This window comes from Salvelinus alpinus, chromosome 3 (genome assembly GCF_045679555.1).
Source record: "Salvelinus alpinus chromosome 3, SLU_Salpinus.1, whole genome shotgun sequence".
NCBI classification, from domain to species: Eukaryota; Metazoa; Chordata; class Actinopteri; order Salmoniformes; family Salmonidae; genus Salvelinus; species Salvelinus alpinus.
Window position 1 is genome coordinate 82894884 of NC_092088.1, and position 14993 is coordinate 82909876.

The following is a 14993-nucleotide window of genomic DNA, read 5'->3' on the forward strand; positions in this document are numbered from 1 at the left end:
AGGCAAAAAAAGGCCATGGTGGCGAGGTAAATACAATATAGCAAGTAAAACACTGGAATGGTAGATTTGCAGTGGAAGAATGTGCAAAGAAGAAATAATGGGGTGCAAAGGAGCAAAATAAATAAATAAATAAATACAGTAGGGGAAGAGGTAGTTGTTTGGGCTAAATTATAGATGGGCTATGTACAGGTGCAGTAATCTGTGAGCTGCTCTGACAGCTGGTGCTTAAAGCTAGTGAGGGAGATAAGTGTTTCCAGTTTCAGAGATTTTCGAAGTTTGTTCCACGCATTGGCAGCAGAGAACTGGAAGGAGAGGCGGTCAAAGGAGGAATTGGCTTTGGGCGTGACCAGAGAGATATACCTGCTGGAGCGCGTGCTACAGGTGGGTGCTGCTATGGTGACCAGCGAGCTGAGATAAGGAGGGACTTTACCTAGCAGGGTCTTGTAGATGACCTGGAGCCAGTGGGTTTGGCGACGAGTATGAAACGAGGGCCAGCCAACGAGAGCATACAGGGGTGGGTAGTATATGGGGCTTTGGTGACAAAACGGATGGAACTGTGATAGACTGCATCCAATTTATTGAGTAGGGTATTGGAGGCTATTTTGTAAATGACATCGCCGAAGTCGAGGATCGATAGGATGGTCAGTTTTACGAGGGTATGTTTGGCAGTATGAGTGAAGGATGCTTTGTTGCAAAATAGGAAGCCAATTCTAGATTTCACTTTGGATTGGAGATGTTTGATGTGAGTCTGGAGGGAGAATTTACAGTCTAACCAGACACCTAGGTATTTGTAGTTGTCCACATATTCTAAGTCAGAACCGTCCAGAGTGGGGATGCTGGACGGGTAGGCAGGTGCAGGCAGCGATCGGTTGAAGAGCATGCATTTAGTTTTACTTGTATTTAAGAGCGGTTGGAGGCCACGGAAGGAGAGTTGTATGGCATTGAAGCTCGTCTGGAGGGTGCCCAAAGATGTATAGATGTATACAGAATGGTGTCATCTGCGTAGAGGTGGATCAGAGACTCACCAGCAGCAAGAGCGACATCATTGATGTATACAGAGAAGAGTCAGCCCAAGAATTGAACCCTGTGGCACCCCCATAGAGACTGCCAGAGGCCCGGACAACAGGCCTTCCGATTTGACACACTGAACTCTATCAGAGAAGTAGTTGGTGAACCAGGCGAGGCAATCATTTGAGAAACCAAGGCTATTGAGTCTGCCGATGAGGATGTGGTGATTGACAGAGTCGAAAGCCTTGGCCAGGTCAATGAATATGGCTGCACAGTGATGTCTCTTATCGATGGCGGTTATGATATCGTTTAGGACCTTGAGCGTGGCAGAGGTGCACCCATGACCAGCTCTGAAACCAGATTGCATTGCGGAGAAGGTGCGGTGGGACTCGAAATGGTCGGTAATCTGATTGTTGACTTGGCTTTCGAAGACCTTAGAAAGGCAGGGTAGGATAGATATAGGTCTGTAGCAGTTTGGGTCAAGAGTGTCCCCCCTTTGAAGAGGGGGATGACCGCAGCTGCTTTCCAATCTTTGGGAATCTCAGACGACACGAAAGAGAGGTTGAACAGGCTAGTAATAGGGGTTGCAACAATTTCGGCAGATCATTTTAGAAAGAAAGGGTCCAGATTGTCTAGCCCGGCTGATTTGTAGGGGTCCAGATTTTGCAGCTCTTTCAGAACATCAGCTGACTGGATTTGGGAGAAGGAGAAATGAGGAAGGCTTGGGCGATTAGCTGTGGGGGGTGCAGTGCTGTTGACCAGGTTAGGGGTAGCCAGGTGGAAAGCCTGGCCAGCCGTAGAAAAATGCTTATTGAAATTCTCAATTATAGTGGATTTATCGGTGGTGACAGAGTTTCCGATCCTCAGTTCAGTGGGCAGCTGGGAGTAGGTGTTCTTTTTCTCCATGGACTTTACAGTGTCCCAGAACTTTTTTGAGTTTGTGTTGCAGGAAGCAAAATTCTGCTTGAAAAAGCTAGCCTTGGCTTTTCTAACTGCCTGTGTATATTGATTTCTAACTTCCCTGAAACGTTGCATATCACGGGGGCTGTTCGATGCTAATGCAGAACGCCACAGGATGTTTTTGTGTTGGTTAAGGGCAGTCAGGTCTGGAGAGAACCAAGGGCTATATCTGTTCCTGGTTCTAAATTTCTTGAATGGGGCATGCTTATTTAAGATGGTGAGGAAGGAATTTAAAAAAAATAACAACCAGGCATCCTCTACTGACGGGATGAGGTCAATATCCTTCCAGGATACCCGGGCCAGGTCGATTAGAAAGGCCTGCTCGCTGAAGTGTTTCAGGGAGCATTTGACAGTGATGAGTGGAGGTCGTTTGACTGCTGACCCATTACGGATGCAGGCAATGAGGCAGTGATCGCTGAGATCTTGGTTGAAAACAGCAGAGGTGTATTTAGAGGGCAAGTTGGTTAGGATGATATCTATGAGGGTTCCCGTGTTTACGGCTTCGGGGTGGTACCTGGTAGGTTCATTGATAATGTATGTGATATTGAGGGCATCAAGCTTAGATTGTAGGATGGCTGGGGTGTTAAGCATGTCCCAATTTAAGTCACCTAGCAGCACGAGCTCTGAAGATAGATGGGGGGCAATCAGTTCACAAATGGTGTCCAGAGCACAGCTGGGAGCAGAGGGCGATCTATAGCAGGCAGCAACAGTGAGAGACTTGTTTTTAGAGAGGTGGATTTTTGGGTACAGCCCTGGATATTGATGTGTATAGATGTGTATATTAATGTCTATATTGTGTTTGCATGTATATTGATGTGTATAGTGTATATTGATGTACTGTATATGAATGTGTATATTGATATATACTGTGTGTATATTGATGTCTATAGTGTTTATTGATGTCTATTAATGTGTATATGTATGTATATTGATGTGTATACTGATGTGTATTGATATGAATATTGATGTGTATTGTACATATTGACATGTATATTGATGTGTATCGTGTATATGAATGTGTACTTATGTGTATAGTGTATATTGATGTGTATTTATATGTATACAGGGCTCATCTGTAAAAGAGACCTTAGTCTCAGCAGGACTCCCTGTCGAAAAAAGGTGAAATAAATAAGAATCTGGAGGTCCTAATGCGTTAAGTAGAAGTTGTAAAATTGCACACACAACAAATAATTAACATAACTTCAAGTTCCAGGCTATAAACACTACTCCACTACCCTCTGAACGCTTGTCATTGTACAATAAACAGTTATACAATGATGTAAGGACGTAATAACACTAAAATAACAGGTATATAATGACGTAATTACACTAAATTAACAGCTAAATAATGACGTAATAACACTAAATTAACAGCTATATAATGACGTAATAACACTAAATTAACAGCTTCCTCGGCCATGGCTTGTGTGCTATGCTAAGAGAAAATAATGATGGTAGAAATAACATTCTGGACACACTGACTCTTTCAATGCTTCTCTCTGCCCAGTTGTCCTCTAATCTCCCCAGTTGTCCTCTAATCTCCCCAGTTGTCCCCTAATCTCCCCAGTTGTCCTCTAATCTCCCCAGTTGTCCCCTAATCTCCCCAGTTGTCCCCTAATCTCCCCAGTTGTCCTCTAATCTCCCCAGTTGTTCTCTAATCTCCCCAGTTGTCCTCTAATCTCCCCAGTTGTCCGCTAATCTCCCCAGTTGTCCTCTAATCTCCCCAGTTGTCCGCTAATATCCCCAGTTGTCCTCTAATCTCCCGTTGTCTAATCTCCCCAGTGTTCTGCTGTTCTGTTTTTGTTGCTATTTGAATCCATTTCTCTCGTTCCAGGGCGGGCCACACCAAAGTGGTCAGACCAGGAGCCTAGTAGGCCTACTCCTCAGGCCCCTTCCTGGGACTGTTGATAGAGGGGTGGGCGGCATGGGGGACCAAAGTGGTCAGACCAGGAGCCTAGTAGGCCTACTCCTCAGGCCCCTTCCTGGGACTGTTGATAGAGGGGTGGGCGGCATGGGGGACCAAAGTGGTCAGACCAGGAGCCTAGTAGGCCTACTCCTCAGGCCCCTTCCTGGGACTGTTGATAGAGGGGTGGGCGGCATGGGGGACCAAAGGAGGATGGTAAGGTTGGTGGAAGTGCGGGCGCTGCTGTTGTGTCCACACGTACTGCCAGCCATGCCAGACCTTTCCCTGGCACCACCCCCGTCACGGGGCCCCCCTTTAACACTCCTTATTATTAGCTGGACCCATAAGGCTCTGTCTTGCTCAACGGCTAGCGGCTAGTGTCCGAGGGCTGAACTCTCACCTTGTGATGTAATGGCTTGGCTGCAGCCTTATTAGGATCCCCTCTTGTTAGTGCTGAAGCAGCCCTGCTCTTCCTGGGGTCCACACAAAATCTAAAACATGACATAATACAGAACATTAACAGACAAGAACATCAGGACAGAACTATATACATTTTAAATAAGTATACAAACTTTCATACATGTATGCCTTCATAATCATGTTATTCAGATGCTACTGAATGCAAGTGCAACACACGAAAATAAAAATGGAAATGCAATAACAAGGAGTGTTAAAAAAAGAGTCTGAATGTGTAAAGATGATGTCACCACTGACAGCTTTACGATCAGCCCTTTTGGACTGAGTTGCTGCCCCAGATATGTCAGAAACATGGGGCAGAGTCCGTTGTGTGTGCTTGCATGCACGTTCGTGGGACAGGGAGGAGTGTAAGAAACCGAAACCTTGACCTCACACAACAACTGTGATATCGCAAGCATGTGATTGGAAAATTAAGGTGAAAAATATCTGTGTATGTTTGTTCACAGGCACTGGGACAAAGGGGAAAGCCTTCAGCACTGAGAGAGACTTCTTCATGCGGATGAAGTGCACAGTGACAAACCGAGGACGCACTGTCAACCTGAAATCAGCCAGCTGGAAGGTGAGTCCATGGAACTAACAGAAGATGCCAAGACCACTACTCATGAACAACTCTCTACTTGGCTTGTTTACTATTGGTTGTAAATTCTGTGTTGTTTATTCAGAAGAGGACCGTACTGCATCATTGAGGTGATATCAGATGTTACAGATAATAGTTCTTATATAAAATATTGTTCATATAAGTGTGTCTCCTCTGCTTTCTTAGGTTCTGCACTGCACGGGCCACCTCAAGGTGTACAACAGCTGCGCCCCTCATGGGCTGTGTGGGTTCAAGGAGCCTCCTCTCACCTGCCTGCTGATGATGTGTGAGCCCATCCCCCACCCCTCCAACATTGACACACCCCTGGACAGCAAGACCTTCCTGAGCCGTCACAGCATGGACATGAAGTTCACCTACTGTGACAACAGGTAACACACACTGTCAGATAAATACACACACACTAACACACACTCCCAGCAGGGACACACAGCTCACCTACAGGACTGTAATGACACGTAACACACACACACACTGGCAGAAGGGACGGAACGTTAGCTTACAGTACAGTAACAGCAGGGAACACACACAAACCATCTCACATACTCACACACAGGCATACACTCCCTCTCTATACTGTATATGCATAGTAACATCCTCATATACAGTTGAAGTCAGAAGTGTAAATAGACCTTAGCCAAATACATTTACACTCCGTTTTACACAATTCCTGACATTTAATCAGAGTAAAAATTCTTAGGTCTTAGGTCTTAGGTCAGTTAGGATCACCACTTTTTTTTATGAATGTGAAATGTCAGAATAATAGTAGAGAGAATGATATATTTCAACTTTTACTTCTATGACTGGGGTCATTGTCCATTTGGAAGACCCATTTGCGACCAAGCTTTAACTTCCTGACTGATGTCTTGAGATGTTGCTTTAATATATCCACATATTTTTCCATCCTCATGATGCCATCTATTTTGTGAAGTGCACCAGTCCCTCCTGCAGCAAAGCACCCCCACAGCATGATGCTGCCACCCCCGTGCTTCACGGTTGGGATGGTGTTCTTTGGCTTGCAAGCCTGCCCTTTTTTCCTCCAAACTTAACGATGGCCATTATGGCCAAACAGTTCTATTTTTGTTTCATCAGACCAGAGGACATTTCTCCAAAAAGTACGATCTTTGTCCCCATGTGCAGTTGCAAACCGTAGGCTGGCTTTTTTATGCCAGCTTTGGAGCAGTGGCTTCTTCCTTGCTGAGCGGCCTTTCAGGTTATGTCGATATAAGACTCATTTTACTGTGGATATAGATACTTTTGTACCTGTTTCCTTCAGCATCTTCACATGGTCCTTTGCTGTTGTTCTGGGTTTGATTTGCACTTTTCGCACCAAAGTATGTTAACCTCTAGGAGACAGAACGCGTCTCCTTCCTGAGCGGTATGACGGCTGCGTGGTCCCATGGCGTTTATACCTGCATATTATTGTTTGTACAGATGAACGTGGTACCTTCAGGCATTTCGAAATTGCTCCCAAGGATGAACCAGACTTGTGGAGGTCTACATTTTTATTCTGAGGCCTTGGCTGATTTATTTTCATTTTCCCATGATGTCAAGCAAAGAGGCACTGTGTTTGAAGGTAGGCCTTGAAATACATCCACAGGTACAGCTCCAATTGACTCAAATGATGTCAATTAGCCTATCAGAAGCTTCTAAAGCCATGACATCATTTTCTGGAATTTTCCAAGCTGTTTAAAGGCACAGTCAACTTAGTGTATGTAAACTTCTGCCCCACTGGAATTGTGATACATTGGGTTATAAGTGAAATAATCTGTCTGTAAACAATTGTTGGAAATATTACTTGTGTCATGCACAAAGTAGATGTCCTAACCGACTTGCCAAAACTATAGTTCGTTTTAACAAGAAATGTGTGGAGTGGTTGAAAAATAAGACTCATGACTCCAACCTAAGTGTATGTAAACTTCTGACTTCAACTGTACATATTCATGCATAAAGTACCTTCTCATACAGACATATATGATCACAGACTCAGACACACATTTATAATGTAAATCGTAAGCAGTAGCAGGCTGGTAAAACCCCAAATGAAGTGCTGTCACTGAACGACAAATTGCGCAAACATACACAAACACACACAAGCATGCAAACAAGCCGGGATAATGATCTGCTGACTGAACCTGTTTGGTTTGGCAGGACCAGAGAGAAAAAAACATCAAGAATGACTTGCATCGCACGACATCATCAAAGAGCGCCAGAGGTTACCCACAACATGTTCTCTGGGCACTTCACACAAAGAGAGCGCTATGCACCCATCACCACTGTAACCAAAGCAGCATGTCACCATGACAACTGTGACAATAGTGACAAGTCCAAGTCCTACCATCATGTCCCTGTGATGATCGATGTCCCCGTTAGGAGTGTCTGCTGTCCCCTCTGGGCCAACTGCGTCACAGACACGGCAGCCATCTTAGAGCCAATGTCTCACCGGTAGAGAAAAACATTCCATCCTCCTAGCTGCTAGTGCTAAAAACCACACCGGTCGGGTTCGGCTGTAATCTGATCAAGCACTCATGCAAAGACAAAAGATTCCTTCCTAGAATAGAGTGTACCTTCCTGTGAAACAGAGGCCCCTTTTTACTTTTCTCAAATTTTGTATTTATTTAATCCTTGCGCAAATCGACTCTAATTACGCAAATGAGGCGACAGCCCATGATGCCTTGCGTACGTCATTATGCTCATTAGTGGTCATGGTTGATGTTCCCAACTGGCACAGCACGGGTTGCTCTTGGACCGCCCGTGAGGAGAGGGGAAAGGCTGGAAAGAAGAGAAGGAACTCAGAAATGTTTATGTAATGTTGGTTTAAACTTCAATTTAACTTTCCGTCTTGCTCGGGTCTCAACAGATTTTGAACCGTTGCACCTGCAAGGATAAGAAAACAGTTTAATGATTGAGGGTACTTTGATTGAGGCTACTTTGATTGAGGCTACTTTGATTGAGGCTACTTTGATTGAGGCTACTTTGATTGAGGCTACTTTGATTGAGGCTACTTTGATTGAGGCTACTTGGCCCATAAAATTGCAATTATCATTATTACTGCTTTTTCAATATGGAAACTATGTGTTAATCTAAGGTCTACATCGTTGTTTTAACTTTTTAAGAAATATCTATGATTTTATATTAAGTACCTATACTTAATTTAGGTTGAGGTCCACCAGCTGTTTTTCTTACTCAAGGTTGAGTTACCTAACTATATTTCAGCAGTGGTGCTTTAGTTGGGGTTAACTAACAGCCCAGGTTTTCAGAGCCTTGACATGTAAGAACACAAAAAAATCCCTATTCTTCTGTTTGAACATTATGCAGGCATCATTGGGAGAGTTTAGAGCTCTCTACTGTACTTAACACCCAAATCCACATCACTCAGAGGTAAAAACATATCACTCAGAGATAAAAACACATTGAAACCCAAATCACTCAATCACATAAACAACACAACCGGTGTGTGGGTGTAAAGCAGTGAGGAAGGACATATTTGTGCTCCAGTCTGGCTGGCTGGCAGGTAGACGTCAATTCAACATTTATTGCACGTTGGTTCAACGGAATTCCATTGAAAAGACATGGAAGCAACTTTGATGCAAACAGTGTGTTCCCAGTGGGTAATGCTCTAGGAGTCCCATGCCTGTTGACTATTACCTAGCTATCTGATCCTTACTATTGTTGTGGTAGAGAGACTGTGGTAGAGGAGAGAGGGAGAGGAGAGGCTGTGGTAGAGGAGAGACTGTGGAAGAGGAGAGACTTTGGTAGAGGAGAGAGGGAGAGGAGAGGCTTTGGTAGAGGAGAAACTGGCAGAGGAGAGAGAAAGAGGAGAGAGACTGTGGTAGAGGAGAGAGACTGTGGTAGAGGAGAGAGACTGTGGTAGAGGAGAGAGACTGTGGTAGAGGAGAGAGACTTTGGTAGAGGAGAGAGGCTGTGGTAGAGGAGAGAGGCTGTGGTAGAGAGAGGCTGGTAGAGGAGAGACTGTGGTCGAGGAGAGACTGTGTGTGTGTGTGTGTGTGTGTGTGTGTGTGTGTGTGTGTGTGTGTGTGTGTGTGTGTGTGTGTGTGTGTGTGTGTGTGTGTGTGTGTGTGTGTGTGTGTGTGTGTGTGTGTGTGTGTGTGTGTGTGTGTGTGTGTGTGTGTGTGTGTGTGTGTGTGTGTGTGTGTGTGTGTGTGTGTGTCAGAGAAAAGTGGTGTTGGCTGAGTTAACGTTTGGCTGTATTTCTGTGTATTGCAGAGTCACTGAGCTGATGGGCTACAGTCCTGAAGACCTGCTGGGCTGCTCTGTCTATGAGTTGTACCACGCCCTCGATTCTGACAGTGTCACCAAGAGCCACCAGAACCGTGAGTGTCTACACAAAGACTGACTACACTGCAACCCCGGTGCTGACAAAGGGACTTCTTCCTCTTGCCTTAAGGCCCATCAACAGATTGTGAAGTGGTTGGAAATGTCTCAACCATCTGTTGAGGACCTTATATCTCATCTTCTGCTTTACAGTAACCATGCTGGTGTGTGACAGAATAAGACAATGCTTTACAGTAACTGTGCTGGTGTGTGAGAGAACAAGACATTGCTTTACAGTAACTGTGCTGGTGTGTGAGAGAACAGGACATTGCTTTACAGTAACCGTGCTGATGTGTGACAGAACAAGACAATGCTTTACAGTAACCGTGCTGGTGTGTGACAGAACAAGACAATGCTTTACAGTAACCGTGCTGGTGTGTGACAGAACAAGACAATGCTTTACAGTAACCGTGCTGGTGTGTGACAGAACAAGACAATGCTTTACAGTAACCGTGCTGGTGTGTGAGAGAACAAGACAATGCTTTACAGTAACCATGCTGGTGTGTGAGAGAACAAGACAATGCTTTACAGTAACCGTGCTGGTGTGAGAGAACAAGACAATGCTTTACAGTAACCGTGCTGGTGTGTGAGAGAACAAGACAATGCTTTACAGTAACCGTGCTGGTGTGTGAGAGAATAAGACAATGCTTTACAGTAACCGTGCTGGTGTGTGAGAGAACAAGACAATGCTTTACAGTAACCGTGCTGATGTGTGCGAGAACAAGACAATGCTTTACAGTAACCGTGCTGGTGTGTGAGAGAACAAGACATTGCTTTACAGTAACCGTGCTGGTGTGTGACAGAACAAGACAATGCTTTACAGTAACCGTGCTGGTGTGTGACAGAACAAGACAATGCAGTCTGAACACCAGTACTTCCCTTTCTCCGCAAACTATTAAAACTGTGAATCTGTTTCCTAGCAGATTGTTAGGTGAAATTAAACACAGAAGAAGCAGACTGAAAATGTAGATGGGTTTTTATGTTTGTGCTACTGTAGCAGGCCCTATTCAAACACCTGTAGTTTATGTTTGTGCTACTGTAGCAGGCCCTAGTCAAACACCTGTAGTTTATGGTTGTGCTACTGTAGCAGGCCCTAGTCAAACACCTGTAGTTCATGTTCGTGCTACTATAGCAGGCCCTAGTCAAACACCTGTAGTTTATGTTTGTGTTACTGTAGCAGGCCCTAGTCAAACACCTGTAGTTTATGTTTGTGCTACTGTAGCAGACCCTATTCAAACACCTGTGGTCATGTTCGTGCTACTGTAGCAGGCCCTAGTCAAACACCTGTAGTTTATGTTTGTGCTACTCTAGCAGACCCGATTCAAACACCTGTAGTTTCCATCCTGTTACCTTGATTTCCTTTCTGTCCACCTCTCCCTCCCTCTGGCCCTGTTCTCCTCTGTTTCGTGTACGGTTATTGCTTTTACCAGCCCAGAGATGAAACAATCCATGTTGACGTCCACCAGCTTCTGAAACACAAAGAACACCTCAGGCAATGTTCAGCTCCCAGCTCCCCTCATAAACCATACCCTCACATTGAATCAGCCCCCAGAACCCCTCACAGACACAAAACCCTCACATCACATCAGCCCCCAGACCCCCCCAGACACCATACACTAACATCACATCAGGCCCCAGTCCCCCTCACACACAATACCTTCACACCATCCCCCAGACCCCCTCACACACAATACCCTCACATCGCATCAGCCCCCAGCTCCCCCTCACACACAGTACCCTCACATCAGCCCCCAACCTCTCTCACACACAGTACCCTCACATCAGCCCCCAACCCCTCTCACACACAGTACCCTCACATCAGCCCCCAACCCCTCTCACATCAGCCCCCAGCCCCTCTCACACACAGTACCCTCACATCAGCCCCCAACCCTCTCACACACAGTACCCTCACATCAGCCACCAACCCCCCTCACACACAGTACCCTAATAATCAGCCCCCAGCCCCTCTCACACACAGTACCCTCACATCAGCCCCCAACCCCTCTCACACACAGTACCCTCACATCAGCCCCCAACCCCTCTCACACACAGTACCCTCACATCAGCCCCCAACCCTCTCACACACACTACCCTCACATCAGCCCCCAGCCCCTCTCACACACAGTACCCTCACATCAGCCCCCAACCCCCCTCACACACAGTACCCTCACATCAGCCCCCAGCTCCCCCTCACACACAGTACCCTCACATCAGCCCCCAGCCCCTCTCACACACAGTACCCTCACATCAGCCCCCAACCCCCCTCACACACAGTACCCTCACATCAGCCCCCAACCCCTCTCACACACAGTACCCTCACATCAGCCCCCAACCCCTCTCACACACAGTACCCTCACATCAGCCCCCAACCCCTCTCACACACAGTACCCTCACATCAGCCCCCAACCCCTCTCACACACAGTACCCTCACATCAGCCCCCAACCCTCTCACACACACTACCCTCACATCAGCCCCCAGCCCCTCTCACACACAGTACCCTCACATCAGCCCCCAACCCTCTCACACACACTACCCTCACATCAGCCCCCAACCCCTCTCACACACAGTACCCTCACATCAGCCCCCAGCCCCTCTCACACACAGTACCCTCACATCAGCCCCCAGCTCCCCCTCACACACATCACATCTAAACCCCACCAGGCCACTCTGTCAGCCAAATGACATTTCAGATGTGAGTTCTGAATATAATTCAAAACACACCTTATTTCATTATCATGGCTCTGTGGACCTGGGCTGGTATTAAGATGTCTTCAATCCCATTAGGGCTGACCTGTGACTGGGGAGATAAGAGGAGCGCAGGGAGTCTGTAGTGACAGGGGACCAGGTGTCCCACATTGCTCCTGTAATGAGGCCCTCCGGTGAGATGGCTTTTGTCCCCCAGTGACATTTACACATCATTAAAGCCTCTCTCTGTAATAGGAGAAGTGTGGGTCTGGATTGTGTTGCGCTGTGGGCTTCTGTGGGAGTTTGTGTGTTTGTGTTTGTGTGTTTGTGTGTTTGTGTGTGTGTGTGTGTGTGTGTGTGTGTGTGTGTGTGTGTGTGTGTGTGTGTGTGTGTGTGTGTGTGCGTGCGTGCGTGCGTGCGTGCGTGCGTGCGTGCGTGCGTGCGTGCGTGCGTGCGTGCGTGCGTGTAAATGCTAGTACCAGCAGCTCGACTCCTTTATGAGTCTAGTTCTCCTTTCCTCTCAACCTGTCAACTGAGCTCCAGGCTCCTTGTCGCAGTCTATGAAAATGGCATCAATCAATCAATCAGTGGTGTGGTTAGCCCAGGCAGACTGAATGCACTGGGCAGGTGGGATCTCTATGTGGCCAGCTGGGGTCTCTACGGCAACGTGACTGGCCTGGAGCAGCCCTGGTCTGTGTTTACTCACTCTTATCCAGCCCTACGACCCAGGCCTGCTCCTTTCACAAGCCAGCCCTGGGATGACCCCTATGAGCTCGGACCTGCTCCGTTCATAAGCCAGCCCTGGCATGACCCTACGACCCCGGGCCTGCTCCTTTCACAAGCCAGCCCTGGGATGACCCTACTACCCCAGGCCTGCTCCTTTCACAAGCAAGCCCTGGGATGGACCCTACGACCCCGGGCCTGCTCCTCTCACTGGGATGACCCCTATGATCTTGGGCCTGCTCCTTCATAAGCCAGCCCTGGGACCCCTACTACCCCTGGCCTGCTCCTTTTACAAGCCAGCCCTGGACTTGAGCCAACTCCTCTTCTTCTCTACCCTGATACAGTACTTCTCTATCTCTCATTCTCTCCTCACCCCTAAAACGTTCTCCTCTTCAACATCTATCTTAGTCTTACCCTGACCTGAACCTCTCTGCTCTTCACTCTGCTGCTTGCTCTCTGAGTTCCTCTTCTATTCATCTCCATCCAGCTTGAATTATACTTTCTCTCTCTCTCTCTCTCTCTCTCTCTCTCTCTCTCTCTCTCTCTCTCTCTCTCTCTCTCTCTCTCTCTCTCTCTCTCTCTCTCTCTCTCTCTCTCTCTCTCTCTCTCTCTCTCTCTCTCTCTCTCTCTCTCTCTCTCTCTCTCTCTCTCTCTCTCTCTCTCTCTCTCTCTCTCTCTCTCTCTCTCTCTCTCTCTCTCTCTCTCTCTCTCTCTCTCTCTCTCTCTCTCTCTCTCTCTCTCTCTCTCTCTCTCTATCTATTTTGGTTAAAATCGGTCATTTTTCCCCTGAACAAGGCAGTTAACCCACTGTTCCCCGGTAGGCCGTCATTGGAAATAAGCATTTGTTCTTAACTGACTTGCCTAGTTAAATAAAGTTTAAATAAAAACTTTTTTTTTTTTTTTATCTCTCTCTCCGTCTTTGTACAGTGTGCAGTAAAGGCCAGGCAGTGAGTGGACAGTATCGTATGCTGGCCAAACATGGAGGCTACGTGTGGGTGGAGACTCAGGGCACAGTCATCTACAACAGCCGGAATTCCCAGCCGCAGTGCATTGTCTGTGTCAACTATGTCCTCAGGTAGGGTCACCGGTCTCAGGTCAAGGGTCAGGGGTCAAGTGTTGGGGGTCAGAGGTTAATATGGTGAGGTTTGGGTAGGGAGGCAGAGGGGGACATACCCTGATTAACCCTACTCCAGGATGTCCATGACAAGGTTTAACCTGTGTCCAGGAAACTGGCCCATAGTGTCCAACATTGGGGGGAGGAAGTGATTGTGGAAGGCTGCTATTTCAAATGTATTGCAGTAGTACAGCAGCTTAATCTGTTAGTAAATCAAATCAAATGTATTTATAAAGCCCTTCTTACATCAGCTGATATCTCAAAGTGCTGTACAGAAACCCAGCCTAAAACCCCAAACAGCAAGCAATGCAGGTGTAGAAGCACGGTTGCTAGAAAAAACTCCCTAGAAAGGACAGAACCTAGGAAGAAACCTAGAGAGGAACCAGGCTATGAGGGGTGGCCAGTCCTCTTCTGGCTGTGCTGGGTGGAGATTATAACAGAACATGGCCAAGATGTTCATAGATGACCAGCAGGGTCAAATAATAATAATCACAGTGGTTGTCGAAGGTGCAACAGGTCAGCACTTCAGGAGTAAATGTCAGTTGGCTTTTCATAGCCAATCATTCAGAGTATCTCTACTGCTCCTGCTGTCTCTAGAGAGTTGAAAACAGCAGGTCTGGGACAGGTAGCACATCCGGTGAACAGGTCAGGGTTCCATAGCCGCAGACAGAACAGTTGAAACTGGAGCAGCAACACGGCCAGGTGGACTGGGGACAGCAAGGAGTTATCAGGTCAGGTAGTCCTGAGGGATGATCCTAGTGCTCAGGTCCTCCGAGAGAGAGAAAGAAAGAATTTCACACAAGACACCGGATAAGACATGAGAAATACTCCAGATATAACAGACTAACCCTAGCCCCCCGACACAAACTACTGCAGCATAAATACTGGAGGCTGAGACCGAAGGGGTCGTAGGGGTCGTAGTAGGTAACATAACACATCCCTGAGGTATCCCTCTGTTTCTCTGTGGGTTTTCAGTGACGTGGAGAACAAGTCCATGATCTTCTCCATGGACCAGACTGAGTCCCTGTTCAAGCCACACAACATGAAGAGCTTCTTCAGCCAGAGTGGTGCTGCGGTGGCCGCAGAGCCCAGGGAGATCCTGTTCACCAAACTGAAAGAGGAGCCAGAGGACCTTGCTCAACTGGCCCCCACACCTGGAGATGCCATCATCACCCTTGACTTTGGTCAGAAT

At 47.0% G+C, this 14993-nt stretch overlaps 1 protein-coding gene across 2 annotated transcripts in view; it reads left to right on the top strand.

Moving 5' to 3' along the window:
- Window positions 1–14993, top strand: part of LOC139571453 (endothelial PAS domain-containing protein 1-like) — a 118767-nt gene that overhangs the window by 79362 nt on the left and 24412 nt on the right. For both annotated transcript variants that reach the window (XM_071394339.1, XM_071394340.1), the window contains exons 5-9: window positions 4795–4907; window positions 5112–5314; window positions 9171–9277; window positions 13615–13762; window positions 14777–14985. In XM_071394339.1, the coding sequence (XP_071250440.1) occupies window positions 4795–4907; window positions 5112–5314; window positions 9171–9277; window positions 13615–13762; window positions 14777–14985 (780 nt within the window). The remainder of the gene's footprint in view (window positions 1–4794; window positions 4908–5111; window positions 5315–9170; window positions 9278–13614; window positions 13763–14776; window positions 14986–14993) is intronic.